At 54.0% G+C, this 19333-nt stretch overlaps 1 protein-coding gene across 3 annotated transcripts in view; it reads left to right on the forward strand.

The window, feature by feature from the left end:
- Nucleotides 1-19333, forward strand: part of ITSN1 (intersectin 1) — a 194690-nt gene that overhangs the window by 160675 nt on the left and 14682 nt on the right. For 2 of the 3 annotated variants that reach the window (XM_045540588.1, XM_045540589.1), the window contains exons 29-30: nucleotides 14867-14988; nucleotides 16735-16841. In XM_045540588.1, coding sequence (XP_045396544.1) covers nucleotides 14867-14988; nucleotides 16735-16841 — 229 coding nt within the window. The remainder of the gene's footprint in view (nucleotides 1-14866; nucleotides 14989-16734; nucleotides 16842-19333) is intronic. The other variant, XM_045540590.1, reaches the window with a different exon arrangement.

The raw sequence follows: 19333 nt of genomic DNA on the forward strand, positions 1-19333 counted from the left end.
CCTGAAGGGTAAGGAAGAGCCAGTTGAAGCAGGGAAGAGAAATGGCCATTGTAGACAGAGATGTCAGGATGTGCAAAGGCCCAGAGGTAGGCAGAGAGGAGATCCTTCCCACTGTCCCCCTGCCCACCCCCTTGTGGTGCTACGTTCGAGTCAGCAAGCCCCCTGCTCCCCAGGACCCCTTCACCTGTGTAAGCCAGACTTTCTTCTCCAGTCTAGACTTGGGCTGGAAGGAATACAGTTGACAAGGTGGGTAATACTACAATACTCTGCATAACTCGCTCTCGAGTATCTCTCTGTGGGTCACTCCCCAGCCTTTCTTCTGGGTTTGTGAAACTGACACAGGTTGTTCCCAGGAAACTGCTCTTGCTCCTCACAAATCATTCTGTTTGCATTTGATGAGAGAGCATCCATCTGACCCAATGGTTCTCAGCCAGAGGGGTGCTCCACATCCCACAACACACAGGACAGCCCCGCAACAAAGAGTCATCTGGCTCAGATGGCACCAGAGCTGAGGTTGAGAAATCCTGGTCTCCCCTGCCTGGCTACTGTGGTTAATGTTCACCTGGTTGCTCATAACCAATAAAGTTGCTCTGGCAACTACTGTTGAGTAAATTTAATCACTTAATAAGATCATATCATATATCTGCAGCATTAAAAAGTATCCCAGAACCTTGGTTTTTTTTACTTCAAAATCTTTTTTGTTTTGTTTTGAGACAGAGTCTCACTCTGTCGCCCTGGCTGGAGTGCAATGGAATCATCATAGCTCACTGCAACCTTGCACTCCTGGGCTCAAGTGATTGTCCTGCCTCAGCCTCCCGAGTAGCTGGGACTACAGGCACACACCACCATGCCCGGCTATTTCTTCTGTTTTTTGTAGGGATGGGGTCTTACTCTTGCTCAGGCTGGTCTTGAACTCCTGGCCTCAAGCGATCCTCCTGCCTTTGCCTCCCAGAGTGCTAGGATTACAGGCATGAGCCACCTCGCCCGGCCTCAAAAATATTCTTATTCTTGATTATCCCCCACACTCTCTGCACTTTGGTACTAGATTAACCTACTTTAGTCATATTCTTAGAGAATCTGGTTAGCAAAAAGTTGAGGAAAAGGGAAAGAAAGCATCTCCTAATCAATTAGTGATACTAGGTATCACCAAAAGGATTCTAGGTGTCTCCTTTGGCCCCAGAGAGTAAAGGTGTCAGGTTTGGTTTGCTTGTTAGCTATTTGTCAAACAAAAATAACTGGTCATTAAATCATTTAATTTCATATTGGTCTGTGTAAATATATTTGCAACTGCACTTTGGATACAGTTTTGCTCTGGTGGCATTAGACAAGAAGAGTCCAAACGAGATGGTCGTCATTGTACACTTAGGAATCTCTCACCTTGGGTCAGCTGTCTCTCCACGTTGCAGAGCGGAGCCTGGAGACTTGAGGAACCCTGGTGGTTGGGCTCCCCAAGCCCCAGATAAAAGGGCTTCTGGAAGAAGCTGGTCTAAAGCAATGACTCAGGCCTTTGTAAAGTTACAAAATATGACACCATTATGTGGATGGTAGAAACCAGTGTCTGCCCTGTTTCTGGAAGGGAACCCAGCAGACCCAGACTCCCAATGCAAATGGTGGTAATTGGGTTATCTCTATGCAGCTTTTGATACCATCAGAAGAAAAATTTAGTAACACTAGCTTAGGAAAAGCTTCTAAATGGTAGGTTTAGCCATGTGAAATTGCCAATTCTTACCTATAAAAACAGCAATTTCATATGGTTCAACCTAGTACAATATGTCATCACCTGCACATGATAGGTTATGTACTAAAAAATGCCTGTTGAATGAGTGGACCAAATGAACCAGTGACTGTCTACAAGACAACAGGGTCTCAGTTCTCGACACGCCACATCACCCTCAGAGGAAACCAAGATGTCTCTCCAGTTTCCTTTCCTGTTAGACCTGAGCTTCCCAAAAGCAACAGTATCCTTGGACGGGGCTGCCCCTTGAGTCTCTTGCTTATTTGGTCTGAGAAGGAGGCTGGGGACCAGGGACCTTCATCTGGGCCAAGTCTCCACTCCAGCACAGGGTGGGGGAAGCGCACGCTCGGGTAACGGTGGGGGGCGGGCACAGCCAACCACGGTCAGTCCTGCTTCCTGGAAAACTCAAAATCATTTCTGAGACAATATTTTTTTTCTTCTAACAAAATTATAAATTCTATTCATTCTTTTTAGTTCCAAAAATACCCAAGAGAACTTTTCTGAGAACTATGTTGAATGTCCATAATCCCCAAAATGCAAGGAAAAAGAGCACCTTCTTCACAATGTCTGATGTTTTGGATCTGGTAGGACAGGGAAACACAATAAGGGCAAAGGGCACGAGAGCCTTATGTGACTTTCAGTTCAGCCAGCGTTCTCTTGGATGCTTCTTTAAGAAAACCTCACATATGAAATCCACACTTCCAGAATGTTTCCTGATGGGTGGCTAGCAATTCCATTTCAAAGGGTTCCATAGCCTCTCAGGAAGTCTATTCTTTAAATTGAAAGCTCCCCGGACGTTTTTAAATTATGTGGCCTCATTCACAAAAATTAAGGTTTTATTTGTAAAAAAAATGAGCATCAGCTATAAGATTACATATATATAGTGTTCATGCAACTTTCTGTTAAGCATGTTACCTCTTAGAAGCTACCATATTATTATTTTATTACTTTATGGCATCAACTGTGTGTGTGTGTGTGTGTGTGTGTGTGTGTGTGTGTGTGTGTGTGTGGCTGGCAGACACAGTGAGAGTGACTTACAGGTGACTTAAATGCCTGCATCTGTAGCTTGGTAACAGTGAGGACGGGGTACAGCCAGAAGCAGATAGATGCCACTGTATAGAAGATTCTGGCAGAGGCTGACAACTGCAATTGCCACATGTGCTTGGCACATTGTTTCCAAGCAATGTTGCAAGCCTCAGGAGGAAGCATTCCTTCCTTCTACTCAGCCTATCATATTTTTAAAAGTTGACCAGTTCCTTCTGTTGATGTGGTTTCACTGAACTCTCACCCAGGAGCGGGGAAAGCACTTATGAGTTGCTGGTTTTCATTAAGGAAGCAGTTTCGCTGATACCCCTGGTTTCCCCTCCTGTCCCAGGCTGTCCCTTCCTCTTTGGTCCCTGTCCCCACACACCCATCCACACTGATCCACTGTGTTGTATTCAGGCCCCACCTAGAAAGTGCCAAAAGGCCTGGGGTGGGGTTGGGGTGCGGGTTATTCGATGAAGTCGAGATCTTAGAGAACACTGGCACGAGCCTTGCCCTGATAGCTGAGGACTCTGAGGGTCTCGGGACACACTGATGTCCTCACAGCTCTTCCAACTCCCTGGCTAGTCCTCTTTCCAGATGTACCATTTGAGAAGAGCAGCCCTATCTTTCCCAGAGCCTCAGAGCCCCTGCCTGCATAGAATTGGTGGCTGCATGCTTGGAAAGAGGGGGATTGGGGTCCCTCTTCCCTCGTGCGGTTCATTCTCCTCTGGGATTGCCCTGGGAGTTTGGGGCCGTTGGTAAGGATTCCAACATACTGGTGCACATTTTCCATGCACAAGCTCGCTGCTGGCCTGCCTCAACCTTCAGTTCTTCTCCCCTTGACTGTGGGCAGGTTTGCCAAAGACACAGGCTTGCCTGAGCTTCCCTCGCCCTGTGCCAGCGTAAGATACATGTGCTGCTGTGGCCTCTCGGTGTTCATTCCTGGCGTCCGCTAGAAAAGCCCTGTGCCGTGTGAAAACGCAGCTTCTCCACGAGTTCAGGCTAATATTTCACTCCATTTCTCTTACAATTTTGGAACATTTTACTTTCCTATGGGCCACCTGCCTATAGGAAGATAGAGATTCAGAGGGGAAAATCAACTTAACTGCATCCTGGGCCCTCATAGAGGCTAAGAAGCAATCTGGGATGGCAGATCAGAGCACAAGTTCAAATCCCAGCTTTGCCATGTACTAGTGGGGCGTTCCTGGGCAAGAAGACCTGACCTGTTTGTGCTTCAGTGTCCTCGTTTACATGTGGAGAGGGAATGAGAGCAGCTTGCAGAGAGTAAGCTCCAGTAGATATGAGCTTTGTTATGTCCTTACTGGGGAGAAAAGGCATTTGAGCCCGGCGAGTGGGCATCCCAGAACGCAATCTAGTGGCTTCCTGCTTGCTTTCTCGCATTAAACCCGGACAGCAGGTGGGCTGTGTGCATTTTAAGACTTAGTAGAAAACATGCTTTTATGGATCAGGGATTTCAGAGAAAAAAGACTGGACAGCTTCCCTGAAAAATCTTCAGACATCTCGTTGCAAGATTTGCCCCATTAATCCGTGCATAACCCACGGCCCCTTTGCCTCCACCAGCAGGAGGCCACCTGTGTGGAGGCAAGCGGCTTTTGAAACATCGTCCCCGCCCGCCTGTGACGTGCAGGGACCCTCTCTGGACCTGAGACCAGAGCCTACTCAGCAGACTCTCGGTGGGTGTGGACAAGCTGCCCGTGTTTCACACGCTAACGGTGGGGAGGCCAACAGGGAAGATGGAATGTGCGACGCTTTTAAATGTCACGTCTGGACCGTGTTGGCGGGCCCATGCCGCGCTCCACAATAAACCTGTCACAAACGCGTTGAGTCACTGGGTCCTTTATTTCTCATCATGGCATTCTGTGGCCTTGTGTTCTCTTGCCAGCAAAGAATGGAACGTTCAGGCCCCCAGACACGCCAGCCGCTGGGGTTTTTTAAGCGATTAGGCAGCCTGGATAAGGGGCATGCACTGCCGGGGGTGCTTCCCATAGCGCTGTCTGTATGCACCCCCAGACGCCTCTGTTTGCCAGGCCTCCAGCAGCGCCCGGGGCTGCGGTCCGCCCAGCAGAGGAGGCAAAGCCAGGAATGCCTCGTTCCTCTCTGGGGTGTTACCTTGGAGCCCTGAGGCCCCACGGGAAGGCCCCCACCCATCTGAGCCCTCGGCAACGGGCCCTCCACTGACTGGTATCCAGTAGGAAGCCTCACCCCACCCCATCCGCAGGGGCAGAAGTGCAACTGCCAGCCCTCCCCCCGCCTTTCCTCCCTCCCACCTCCCCTCCCGCCCTCCTGCTGTGTGGCCTGTGAGAGCGGGAGGGGCCGGGCCTACTCGAGTTTCCTGAGGGATCTGGACCGAGCCTGGCGGTAGAAAGGGCTGTGCTCAGCCAACACCAGCAGAGGAGATGCCTGCAGGGAGCAGGCAGCAGAGAAGTGAGCAGAATCATTCCAGCTAGCGATGGATGAAAAGGGAAGAGTGTGGTGAAGGGCCAGGGCTGTGGCTGACGGGGTGGCCTGGGAAGGCACCTCCAAAGGGGCGCCGTGGGGGTGGGGCCCTGGCTGCAGAGAAGGAGTTGGCCTGTGAAGACCTGGGAGATCAAGCCTGCTCAGCCCCAGGAACAGCATGTGCAAAGGTCCTGGGGCGAATGAGCTGCTCCTGGTCTCTGCACCCACTCTCACCTCCTTCTAGCCTTGTCTCTGCACCCACACTCACCTCCTTCTAGCCTTGTCTCTGCACCCACTCTCACCTCCTTCTAGCCTTGTCTCTGCACCCACTCTCACCTCCTTCTAGCCTTCTCCATGTGGTGGGCAGGGACCTATTTTAAAAACACAACTTCTGCTTAAAGCCATCCAGGGGGTTCCCAGTCCTCATTGATAAAGACCCAAATCTCCCACTTGGTCTGCTAGCCCCGCCTGATCTGCTGCCTCCACCTCCAGCCTCTCACCTGCCCCGTCCTCATGTAAACTTGAGCACAAATTTGTGCTCAAGTTTAATCACCTCCCCAGGGAAGCCTTCCCTCACCCCTGCATTCCTTCATGCTTGCAGAGGGGAGTCCCAGGCCGGGCCAGTCACAGAGCAGCTCTCTGGGCTCCGAGCCCAGAGTCCTTTCTAGTTCTTTCAGCCGCCTGGAGTCACTGTCATGACGCTTCACGAAAGTCCAGGCTTTTGTTGCCCCAGTGGCTTTCCAGCTGGCCCTCTGGAAGACCATCCCCTTTGACCTCCAAACCACTGTATGGGAAGTTCGTGTTCCTCTTGGGAGCCCCCAGAGGAAGTCGGAAGCCACACCTGGGTCCCACTGGGCCCACGTCGGGAGGAAGAGGGGGTGCTCAGACAGCGTGGACGCAGAGCCTTCCCCAGCCTCACGGCGTGGCCCAACCTCCGCCAGCCTCGTCCACCTCCCAGGGCTCCTGTGTGCCCCCACCCCGTCCAGTCAGCGGTTGTGTGGGGGTGATTGGGTCCATGTTCCCCCTCATCATCCAGCCCTACCCTGCCTGTCCAGGGCCTTCCAGAACCTTCTATCACCACATTCTTCTCACCACCCCCCCAGGATTCTTGTGTCAAGTTTAAGCCGCTGATGAGCCCCAGCTGGAAATGCCTGTGCCCCCACCTTCCCCGCCTGCCCTGCCCACACACCTCTACCTCTCCTGGTTTCTCTGCCACCTTCCCTGCTCCGTGAACTTGCCATGAGCCAGCACTTTCCTGAATTCCTTATCATGTATTAAGATGGCCGGATAGAAAGACTGATACATAAATGCACAGATTCTCCTTCCTCTCCCGTTAGACTGAGCGTCCTGGGGCAAGGCCCACATCACGTTTGTTGCATCCGCATCAAACCTGCAGTTAGCGGCAGGAAGAAACAGTGATGGTACCTACCTTGACCTTGTGCAGCTGACCTATTGCAGGCGCGTGCCTGCCCGCTGATCAGAGGGCCAGGCCCCCGTCTCACACTTGCACACCCGCCGTGGCACCTCGCTCCTGTGTTCGTGGCGGACAGCCCTGGGGTGCCCTCCCGCTGTCGCCCAGGCCTGGCCCTTCCCCCCAGCTCGGCACAGTGTTCTTTCTCCCTTCCAAGCCTGTGCCTGGGAAGGCAGCATCCTTATATAAAAACAAATTCTCAGGTAAAGACCCTAAAACTGGAAATGAGCTTCCTGCCTTCATCATTCTTATAACCACCCTCAACACTATCTGTAATATTTACGTTTGTGTTTGGTTTCTGTCTCCCTCTCCCCCCTCCCCCAGCATGGAAGCGCCGTGGAAGCAGGGCCCGGGCGGGTCTGTGCGGCTGGCGAGAATGAGCAGGACGCGTCACGGGCGCAGGCCGCCTCTCGTGTTCTGATGGGGTCAGTTTGCTGGGTTAGGAGAGACGCCGGGGACCCGGCTGTGTGTGCTTAGACCCCTCTGAAGAAAGCTCCTCTGGGCTGAGAAGTACACCTGCCCCTGGACAGCCCAGAGCTGTTCTGGCCTCCAGAGCTTCCCGTGGGCTGTGGCTGTCCCGGGACTGGCCAGCCGAGGGCCATGTTGGGAGAAGACTTGGCCGCCTTGACCCAGACTGGCAGCCGCCAGCCCCGCCAGCCCTGGATCCAAGAACAAGCACATCCTTTCCGCCAGATCCTGCAGGAATCTACTGGGAGGGAAGAGGGTCTGGACCACCCTCAGGCCCACGCTTTGAAAAGCTGGTGGTTTCCCCCTGGCCCCATTTCCAGAGATGCCACCAGCAAGGGTTTCATTCTTGATCGAGAAGTCACCGTACTGCTGTGTGCTCCACAGCTCCATCCGTAACACGACGGCCTTGAGCAGAGTGACCTTTGAAGCCGTGGCCCTGGAGTTGAGGGCCAGTGGTGGCAATGTGGCCTCTCATGCAGGTGCAGGGACTCTGCCGGTGGCTGGCCTCCCAGGGACGGCGATCTGTGGTTACAGCCATCAAGCCCCCTTGGACAATGGCTTGAGGGACCTGCCAAGGGTTGGATTTGGCTCAGCAGTTGCGGCAACTCTCATGCTCCATGTGCCCGAACAGATCTGGTTTCCAAATCCCTCTCCCTTTTCATGCCAGGCGTCATTTCCAAGCCATCTTTCCTCTGATCGAGCGGTTCTCTCTCTTGGCTGTAGATGGGAACCATGTGGGAGTTTACGGACGATGGACCCTGGGCCCCACCCTGGCAAGTGTGACTGAACTGGCGTGGGGCACAGCAGGGGCAATGGGATTTTTAAAAGCTCCCTGGGTGACTCCAGTGTGCGGTCCATCCCCAGGGCTACGGCCCAGAGCCATCCTGCACGCAGCTGCCACAGTGATCTCCCAAAACGCAGCCAAGACCTTCCTGCCCTGCAGCCAAGGCCTCCTCAACTCGACTTCCCCATCTGTTAGGGCTAAATTGTGTCCCCCACTATTCATATGTTGAAGCCCCGACCCCCAGTACATCAGAATGTGACTTTATTTGCCAATAAGTTCTTTAAGGCATAATGAAGTTAACCTGAGGCTGTTAGGGTGGGCCCTAATCCACTCTGACTGGTGTCCCCATAAGAAGAGGAAATTGAGACCCACGAAGGGACACCAGAGATTTGCACACACAGAGGAAAGACCATATGAGGACACAGCAGGAAGACACCCATGTGCTGGCCAAGAAGACAGGCCACAGGAGGAACCAGCAACCAGCCCTGCCACTGCCCTCATCTCGGACTTCCCGTCTTTAAAACTGTGAGAAAAGGCAGTTGCTCGAACGGCCCAGTCTGCGCTACCTTGTTACGGATGCACCACCCGTCCAGCAGGGCCTGGGCGCAGCTGTGGAGAGCAGAACTGTGCCGTTTATTAACTGACTTACCTTCTCTGTGCCTCAGTTTCCCCATCAGTTCAATGGGGGATGAGCAATAGCTCCCCCCTGGGATCCCAGCAAGGATTCACTGCGTTAGCACACGCGTAGCGCCCAGCTTCCGTGTTAACACTCGTGGTTCAACATCAGCCCAGCGTCAGCTTCCAACTCCCCACCCGCTCCCGGGGCCCCAGGTGCCCACTCTGCCCCTGTTTGCTCCAGCTCTTCCCTCTGTTTGACCCCCTCGCCTCCACCTACCCGCTCGGCATTGCCTGCTGAAGTCCAGAGGCCTCCCCTCTGCCAGACGGTCCCAGATCCCTCTCGTCGAGGCTCAGAGTTCAGCCCAAACGTGCTTGTGCTTCTATTGCAACACCTCGACCCGCCCTGGTCCCCAAAGGACTGGTCTCCAGAGCTGCTGAGGAGACCTAAAATACCACAGGGGAGGGCACGGGGAAGCAGGAGCTCAGGGAGAAGGAAAATCCAGGGTGGGGACGGAAAGGAGCCTGGAATGAGCTGCAGAATTCACACCACAGGGGACGTCGCGTGGTGCCAGGAATTCCAGTTGCAAAGCCATGAGTGATGTGCCCTTTCGTTCCCCCAACATGCATATTTATGGAAAATTAGGAGATGATTTATCCTTGAGAGGAATTTGATTTTTACCACTTCTCAACAGCCATTAAACTGCCTGGCAGCCCACGTAGACTGCATTCCCCTTTCTGGGAAAAAACGAGGCTTGTTTGGAACGCACGTTGGCATTTTAAGCTCCTGGGTTATGACTGATTGGGGCCCCCCAAGGGACCCAGCTACAAGGGGCGTGATGGGTCTCCAGGCCAGGCCAGAGGCAGATGTCTGGGCTCCACTGGCCCCACTGGGGTCTTGGTGCCAGGGGGTGGCATCCCTTGCCTCTCACCTCCGCGCCCACTGGCGTCTCCAGACTCCCATAGAAATCTCATCTTAAGGATCTGCAACTCAGAGGCCTCAAGGACTGATGACAACTTGCAGTGATGTCCTTTACGAGGTGCCCCCAACTCGGCAAGGATCAGAGTCGGCCTGGGACCCCCGAGCCATCAGCAGATAGCAGGCTCCTGTAGGACAAGGACCCAGCCTGGCCTGCTCCTCCCTGAAGCCCAGGGAGCCGCAGCTTCGCCGCCTGGAGAGCGCTGGGGTTTCAGGCATCAGCTGCAGGGTGGAGGGACACAGTGCCAGACCAGAGAACTTTCTTCACGTCACACCCACATGGGCTTCATCTGCTTTTCCTGAAGGGCAGGACACCCCACGCATGCGGCTCTGCCTGGGATGTTGCAGGAAGCTCAATGAGATTCATTTTCCCAGGAGAATCCAGTGAGTGCAGTGTAGGCTCACCTCGCAGAAAGATAGGGAGGTGGGGGGCAGCCTGCAGTGTAGATGGGACCTCCAGGAGCCCAAGTAGCATGTACCCTGCTGACCAGGCACCATTCAGCCAGAGGATTTAGGCTGAGTGTCCCCAGACACATCGGTATAGCCTTTCCCTTAAAGGTGAAAAGCCATCGCTGAGCTTCCATGTTGCTCTCTCTCCTGGACCCTCGGCATTTTGTCTCTGGTTCCGGCATCATGACCCCTGTCATCTGGCCCCTTCCTCCTTCCCACAGCGTCTCTGTTTACCTAGCACCTGGTTGAACATGGTGCCCAAACCCCCGATATGTGGCCTTGGCCTCCCAGCCCACATGGACACCCAGACCCAGGAGGCCCCTCGAGGAAGCCTCCCCAAGCACGCAGAGCTGCTCCCTCCCTGATGTCCTGCCACCCCCATCAGCTGGGCTCTCACCCGTCTTTAATTCTTGCTGTGTTAATTTCAGTGTTCCCCTCGAGTCTCCCTCAAGGTTGCAAGTTTTCCTGAGGACAAGGACAGGATCTTGCTTATTTCTGTGTCTCTTGGACTTCACAGGAGCTTGATAAATATTTATTGACCAACTTACTGTATATTTTGGCCCTTTCATAACAGGAACGAGGCCTGTTTATTTCCTTTGCTCAAAGGGCAGCTTGCTGTGGGGCTGGTTTGGTTTTCAAAGCTGAGTCCTCGCTGGGAAAGGCAGAATGCTCAGAGGTGCGGAGGGGGCGGGAGGCACTTTCTACCCTAAATGCTCTGTAGCCTTTGACGTTTTACAAGAAGCCTGTGTTCATGTATTACTTTTGTAATAAAACACATTATTGAAATTATGCTGTTCATGTGACTATCAGTGGAGGGGAACAAGATGACCTTTTTTGAGTAAGATTTTCCTGCATACTTTTCTCCTGCGCCCCCGACTCAAATCCTTCCAGGGGGCACCATGGCTCTCTCCGTTCTGTAAATGTGTCTAACTTTGCAAAATTATAAGGGATGGCACATAGATTGGGGATTTTATGTGGGCTGTAATGGGGGATCATTTTTAACCGCCTGGAGTTACTTGCAATATTATTTCAGCTGTGAGTAGATTTTAGTTTTGAGAATCCCTTCATCACACCGAGATGTTCATGGAAAATCATTTGCTGTGCTTTCTCCTCTCGTTTTGCACTGGGAAAGGAGGCCAGCAAACCATGTTTGTCCTGGTACCCAAAGGAGAGAGGGACCACGTCCCTCCACCCCTAAAGAAAACTCTTATTTGAAATGTCTTTTCCATTTACCCTGCCTTGAATAATGGAGGTTTTAAGCTCTCTTGTTTTTCTAAATATTAAAATTTCAAAGGAAGGATATTTTTGAGTTCAAAGTGCCTATTTCAAGTCTTTAATGGTTCTCTTGGTCTGGCATGCACCAGCAAGCATTTTTAAAACGGCATCCCGTGGGACAGTTTAGTGGCTGAGACGACCACTCCAAGCCAACGTTGTTGGCACATAATGCAGAGGCAAATCTCCCCATGAAACCTTTGCCTTTCATTGTGTTCTGGAGGGATCATCGGGGCCATCGCCCTGTCTCTGGGTAGGCTGATACGTGGACCTGCGTGGGGTGGAATTTGTTGGGACAAGCAGCCCAGACTCGCCTGGTGTCTCCTCCCGACCTCTCGGCTCCGTCAGCTCTGCCATGGGCCCTGCAGGGTGTCTGGGCCTGAGGCCAGAGCTGCCCGGAGCAGGAGGCCACGCAGCAGCCCTCCAACTTGTCCCAAGCTGGCCCCGGGCTCCTGGGATTCGCAGGCCAATGGCCCAAATTTACCCCGAACCCTCTGCTGTTGCTCTGGCTTTGAGCTTCTTCACAACTTGCACTGGGAAAAACTTGAAGCCTTAGGAGAGCTTCTGAAATCCAAAGCAAACCAGTCATCTTTCCCCATAGGTCCTTGTTTCCAGTTCCTCCGCTGTTCTAAGCGTGTCTTCCGGTCCCTCTGGTCACTGACACTCCTTGCTGCATAGCATAATCTTGGTCTGGTGGTCAGTTCAAGTAGTCTCACTGTTCTCAACAGGGGGCTACTGTATTGGCACTTGGGGTGGGCACTTCTCTGTCTTGTACACTGCAGGTCATTTAAGAGTCCTGGTCCAGCCCGCTGGATTCCAGCAGTCATCTGGTCACTGGGAGGACCAAGAGCGCACTCATTCCCAGCCCTGAGTGGAGTGTGGGGCGGCAGCGTCACCCACAGCTGAGGATCACTGAACCCTGAGGTCCTTAGCTGTCCTCTGGGGGGGCAGGCATCTCTCCTCTTCTGTCCTGAGTCCCCAGTGTAGTTAGTGACAGACTTCTGGTAGGACATCTGTAAACAGTTGTCAAATGAATGAATGAGATCCACCAACAGGCTTCAAGAGAGCCTGTGAACCCGGAAAGATTGTGTGCTAAATGAGTGTGTATGTTGTGTGTGTTGTACATGTGTGTTTACTGGGGCAAGAGCCCCCAGCATCCATCAGATTCTGCAAGCGAATTGTAGGACATTCTCAAGGGACGTTCCAAGACTGGTCCAACCAGCATCCATTGCGAGCCTAATTTTTGTGTCACTACAAATGTCAGTGCACAGCGTACACTGACTTTTAGAACTACTGCTCTGTGCCAATATTCTAGTGTCCCTGAAGAAGGGAATGTCCTGACTACTGTAGAGGTGACACAAAAGTCCCGTCAGGCCAGGGCTGCATGTGGCCCTCTGACAAGAAGGCCTGAGTCCTAGGCTCTTTGACTCATTTGCAGGAGAATGGGGTAAAAATAGGGCAGGGACAGGAGATGCCCGTTTCCTGGGTGACTTTCCTAATAAAAGTCAAAGAACTCGGTGACATCACTCAGCTTCCCACAAACCTGAGCTCACATAGCCGTTCTGCAGAAGTGGGCTAAGCCGAATGAATGAGTCATGGTGGCTTGCTTCCTTCCTGAGAGTTCCTTGTTGATGCAGCTGTTTTAATAAATGACAATCACCACCCATAGGCAGGAAGAACAGCTGGGCCAAACTGGTGGCTGGGCAGGGTGCCCAAGCTCAGACGCGCCCGCGGACCTGCACAGGGCTCATGCTCACCTTGCACCCCGTGGAATTCCAGCTCCGCGGCACGAGAGCGGCTCTGAGTGAGGTCTAGGACGGAAGGGTGTGGAGGGTGTTGATATAATGATAGCTCATTCCTACTGCTTCCCGGCATCCTCCTGCCTGTCCTGGGATGTTCCTGTCCCAGCAACAGAAGCTACAGCATCCAGAAAGGGCAGTTGGCCAAGAGAGGGGACAAAACCGAGGGCTGGAAGCACCCCAGCCCTAGAGTTACTCTCTAGAGCAGCAAAGTCTATGATATCATTTGCGCCAGAGGGATCATTCTATTTGCAGAAGCTTCCAGCAGGTAGACCAGATCAGTCATGATCCCAGGTAACTCCCGTGGGGGAAGATGGAAACTTTGCAGAAGCCATGGTGGTCCAGAGCAGGCTTCTCAAACTCCAGCGTGCCTAAAAAGTCACCTGGAGAGCTCGCTACACCCCAGAGCCAGTCCAGCAGGGGCCGGTAGCTGCATCCCTAGCAAGCTCCCAGGCGATGGCAGTGCTGATGCTGGGGCCGGGGGACCACACTCCGAGAGCCGGTGGTCCCGGGCAGCGTTTCCGCCCTGTGCTCCACGGCGCCCCCTTGTGGGGAGCAGAGGGGCTGAGAAGAGGAAGGGAACGGGACCCAGCCGGCGCCTCCCAGGCTGTCTTACAAGTCTGGCTTCTGTGATTAAATAAGGAACTCTGATAAGAATAGGTGGGCCCAGGCCTGCTCGTGGGGTGCTCCGGAGAGCCGAGCCTCTCCACCCCTCATTCCACTGTGCCTGGGGGAGGGGCCGCCTCTGCCGACAGCCTGGCCAGAACAGGCTAGGTGAGCGGGCTCAAGGGCGAGCCCACCGCCCGTGCAGGTGCCACTTCGGGTCAGCAGAGTGGCCCTTGCCCTCAGACAGCCCTGGCCTCTGCGGTGGCCTCGTGCTGGGCTGTCGGCAGCTGGAGGGGCTTCCCCGCCTGCCTGCTGCTCGGCCATCACAAGGACCAGCGGTGGCCCTGTCCCGCGCGGTTTCCCCAGCACGGTCTGGATGCATCTTGCACCTGCCTGGTCCCCAGGGCCACCAGGAGCCTCAGCACAGACACTCACCCGTAGTGTCTAGGGCAGAGCACGGCCCCTGGGGTCAGTCTCAAGGTCCGGCTCTCGTCTACACCATCACCGAGCTGAGCCCTGGGGAGAGTCCACCTCTCCAGGCCTCAGTTTCCTCGTCTGTAAAGGGGGGATAATCCTAGTATAACACGTGAGCATTAAATGCAGTCGACCACCTGGCTTGGTGTGAGCCCTCAGGAAGTGTTGACCAACTGTTGCGAAGTCTTTTCTCAACATTATTTTAGTGTTTTTGATGAAGCAGGAGTGTTCTGCCTGTATTCATTTCACAAACTGGGTGGCTTAAGGCAACAGGAATTTATTGTCACACAGTTCTGGAGGCCAGAAGTCCGCAGTCAAGATGTTGGCAGGGCCACGCTCCCTCTGAGGGCTCCAGGGGAGTGTTCTGGCCCTTCTGCCTCCTGGTGTCGCTGGCAATCCTTGCGGTGCTCTGGCTGGTAGACGCCTCACTCCAACCCCTGCCTGTCTGTCTCTGTATCCTCTTCTCATAGGGACACTTGTCCTATCGGATTAGGGCCCCACCCTAATTGAGCCTGACTTTATCTTAATTTGATTGTATCTGAAAAGACCCCATTTCCAAATAAGGTCACATTCACAGGTACTGAGGGGTTAGAACTTCAACATGTCTTGCTGGGGGACACAATTTGACCCACAACCATGCTGGGCTGGAGCAAGGACACAGGGCCCAGCAGCCATAGGATCTCAGTGTCTAGACTTCTCCTGAATTGTCCCAAACGGTTGTGTTTTCCAGGGTGTTCAGACTTGCATCTCTTGGATATGTTGACCCCAACTGAAAGAAAGCGACAAGGATACATCCATGAACTCATTGTCACCGAGGAGAACTACGTGAACGACCTGCAGCTGGTCACAGAGGTAATGGCAACTGGGGGTGGTGTGTTGGGGGTGACAGCAGGGCTCAGGGAGGGGGAGGGCCTCTGCCCAGGGAGCTGCATCCTGATTCCAACATGTGGGAGCATCTACACGGCAGGTCACACAGGAGAGTCTTACCCCAGAGAAGACGGTTAAATTCTTATCTGTGGCCAACTCTGAGTCACCCCCATGGGGGACAGAGATCGCTCATGCCAAGGGGCACATGAGTCCCTGAGGAGTGGATGGTTGGAGACGTGGGCCATGAACTGGGAGTCTCGGCTCTAGGCAGAGGAAGTTGCAGCTCAGCCGCCAGCACGCTGATGCCATGGTGCCAGCACACTGATGCTGTGGTGCCAGCCCCATCCTCTCCCTGCCCGCAGTGTTGGCATCAGAACATGGCTGCCATCTGGCTGACGGCTCCAGTTATTCCCAGTGTTACATATTACCCATGAGAAAAAGCTGTCACTGAGAATGAAGATGTTTCCTCCCAGGTCCCCATGAAACCCCCTGGCTTGGGGCGATGCCGCATCTTATCTGTCCTCCCAGGTAGACTTTGCAGGGCTTGGCCACCTGTCTGGAAAGATGCGGAGTGCAGAGTTGGGCACTCCTGCTTTTCCGTGGCGAGCCTCTTTGTTCATCTACATGGGAAGCTGCTGTATTAGGAAGCAGAGATTTACAGAGCCGGAGCTGAGGGCCACCCTACAATTTGAAAAGTGCTATAATAGTCTGGAAACCACCACCACGACCACACCAGACAGTTGTGAAACCATCTCGTCTGGTCATCTTAACGTCCAGGAAACTGGAGGGGCCTCCAGTTCTAGAGGAGGACAGAGGGGTTGCTAGCCCACAAGACTGCCATCAATACATAGGAAGCGTTGGTGCAAATTTTAAAAAGGTTCCCTTTTCTCAAGGCATCTGACTATTATTAAATATACAGTTTAGGATGTCTAAGGTGTGAGTGTCACCCCTTAGATATGGCACCTTTGTGCAGTACACAAAATGTACAACCGTATGTGGTTGCCCTGGTATATGCCAGATTCAACATCGGCTTAAGGACTCATCTGGAATAGGGCCACCAGGGGCCAGCCACAGCCCAGCCAAGTTTGTTTCAAAGACAGGCTGTCCCCATCCCTAACGAACCTTCAGAAGAGCCTCTTGCCTCCCAGCGCAGATAATGACTGACCTCCTTGCAGCCCAGGGGCTCAAGCCCATGGGTTCCCCTGAGATCTGTGATTTACTGTGAGTGGTCCCAGCACACAGCTTGGGAGGGGCTCATTTATTCTGTAGAGCCCAGGAGAGAGCAGCACACACGCCCTTGTAATTGGTCTATCAGTGCTGGCTCCGTCCGGGCCCAGCCCAGGAGGCTGTGGACAGGGCCGCAGAGTCAGTCGCTGCTTGTTAGAGGCCCTGCGGCCAGGTCTGCTGTCAGCGGGGTGCCCGAGGCTTGTCCCTGCGGCAGATGCTGCCAGAGAGAATGCAGGGTCTGCCCACACCACGTGCATCTTCACGCCCCACTTTCCAGGCTAGGCCTGTCTCCTCCCAGTGCGCAGGTGACACTTGGTGCTGGCCTCCTGCTTCCTACTGTCCCCTAGAGAATTCCGCCCACCCGCCTTCCCTGTGGGAGCAGGAGGGCCCCCCCACCCCCGCACTCAGCAGGGGGGCGCGTGCCTGTCCCCAGCGCGAGCCTGTCCCCAGCGCGAGCCTCACTGTCTGCTTCTGAACCAACCGCTTCGTTTTCTGCACCTGTAGATCTTTCAGAAACCCCTGATGGAGTCTGAGCTGCTGACAGAGAAAGAGGTTGCTATGATTTTTGTCAACTGGAAGGAGCTGATTATGTGTAATATCAAACTTCTGAAGTAAGCCTCTCCTCCAACTCCCGCCGCTCGCGCTTGTGTGTGTGTCGCCTGTGCCTGCGTGTCCTGCCTGCGCTGCTCCCCGCGCTCACAAGCGCCATCGCCCTGTGTGCCCTCACGCTTGCGGGAAACGCCCCCAAACCTCACTGTGGAGAGCGAGTCGCCGAGGCCCCCGGTTCCCGATCTTCCCGGGGTTCCAGAAGTCCCAGGGCTGGGCCCATTCTGGCTCCTGCTCACTGGCCGCTGGCTCCCCGACCCCCTCAGACTGGGGATCCCAGGGGTCGTGCTGGTCTTTTGAGGCGTTCTTGGCTCCTGCGGGTGGACAAGTGTGGAACTGCTCCCTCCGACTCCGCAGTTCCTCGGGAGAGCTGGGAGGTGCTGGCCTGGGGCCGCTAAAGTCTTGGTCCGGTTTTAGCTTAGAGGCAGCTGCAGCGCCAGGAGTCCAGAGACCTGGCTTTGGATTCCGACTCACTGCCCCGCCTCCTTGAGCCTCAGTTTCCCCATCTGTAAAATGAGAGGCTTGGGTTAGATCATCACAGGGGCCCCTTCCAATTCTAAAAAGAAAAACATCAAAACCCAACATCTGTATCCACCAGGCTGTCGTTATAACATCACTTGCTAGGACAGCAGATGAAGTCACAGCGTGCGGGGCCTGGGATACACCCAGCTGGGGGGGCAGGGACACCCTCTCCCCGGCTGAGAGTGGGGCGCAGCCACCCGAGCTTTGCATCCGTTCCCGGTCTCTACGGTCACCACTGGGAAGCCACCACTTCCTAAATGTGGTCCCTGCGTTGTTCTTATCAACTGGCTTCAGGTGCCCCCTTTCTGGGGGGCGTGTTCAGACGTGGATGAGGGAGGGAGAGAGGAGACACAGAGAGGTGGATGTGAGTCATTCAGTCGGTGTTTCAGAAGACAAATAGTCAAAGGTGACGCCAGGTGGGCGCTGAGACAAACTCTTCCCCTGGCTCTGGAGGAGGCTGCGGGAGGCTCTGAGCTTAGTCTGCTGTCAGGCTCTCGGGCTCACATCCGCCACGGCCTCCTGGCTGCGTGGCTTTGGGCAGTTCTCCTACGGTCCCTGGGCCCCCGTGTCCTCATCTGCAAGGTGGGGCTGACAGCGGTACCTGTGATCACACACGCACCCTTGCTGAGCACCCACCCTTGCCTCAGAGAGTGGCTGCCCTGTCACCTGGGGTAAGGGGGTCATTAACCCCTGAACCTACAAGTACTAAACCTAAAGTGTTGGAGATGTGTTGATTTGAAATAGACACAAAGGTTTTCTATTGAAAATACATGCTTAAGTTGAAAGCTCCTTGGCAGTTATCAGTGGGGGTGGGAGGTGTGTGTCCTGTTCCCAGTGTCCCTTAGAGGGGCTGCTCCTTCCCGCCAGAGTTGGCCTGTGGGGAGCTGTGGGCTGGCATTGGAGCCTTTCTGTTGTCTTCCCACTTCTAACCCTGTGGGGGAGAAGCAGCCCCTTTCTTGAGCTCTACTGGGGCCAGGCCTGCAGGCTGCTTCCTCCTGTAGCTCTGACTTGCTCCACTGCCCTGTTACAGCTGGGAAAGCTCAGAGAGGTCGAGTGACTTGCCTGAAGTCACACAGTAGGTGGGCTGCTTTGTGAAGGATGCCTGGGGTCCCTGAACTGTGGTTGCACCCAGTCCTGCTCCCATGGAAAGAACATGGAGCCAGGAGTCTGATGTCCCAAGTGTTTGTCTGGGCTCCGGCACTTTCTGGCTTGTTTGGGGCAATTAGCTTGGACAGGGAACTCTCCGACCCTTTGTTGTAGTGAATTGCAGCCAGGGTACCTGGCCTGTCTACCACGCAGGGGCAGTCCCAGGAGCAGGGCGATCAGGCGGGTAACTGGCACACTGTCAATCGAGGTGTAAATGTGCACAGGCGTCACTGGCCCCCTCCCCGCCCCAGGGCCCTGTCCTCCGCCCCTGTTCTCCGGTTACCTGATTAGCTAGTTTGGGCTAACTCGCTAATGTTTTCATCTTCCAGATAAAATACTTGTAATTTAATAGGAACCTTCTGGGGACCTCATTTCTTTTTCTTTTTTTTAATATTGTATTATGAAAAATTTCTAACATACAGAAAACTTGACAGAATTACACAGTGAACACCCACATCATAAATTGGACAAGGACCGTTTTGCTGTGTTTGCTTGGCCACACAGACGTAATTCTTCATGCAAAGGCAGAACCTGACAATGGAGAGGTTCGGGGGCTCCTGGCAGCCTGGAAGAGGGAGGCACTTTGGGATAAAGAGGATTGAAGGGAGCGATCCATGGAATGCTGCCAGTGAGCAGCCGAGTGTCTGCTACTCCTGATCCAAGGATAAGGCCACCCCTCCCCCCCCCGGTATTTGGGGGGGAAAGCATAGGAGTTATCAGACAAATACATAAATAAAAGGAAAATAAAAAGTGGCCAACTGGGGCTGGATGCATGGCTCACACCTGTAATCCTAGCACTCTGGGAGGCTGAGGCGGGAGGATCGCTTGC

This window comes from Lemur catta, chromosome 1 (assembly GCF_020740605.2).
Source record: "Lemur catta isolate mLemCat1 chromosome 1, mLemCat1.pri, whole genome shotgun sequence".
NCBI lineage: Eukaryota > Metazoa > Chordata > Mammalia > Primates > Lemuridae > Lemur > Lemur catta.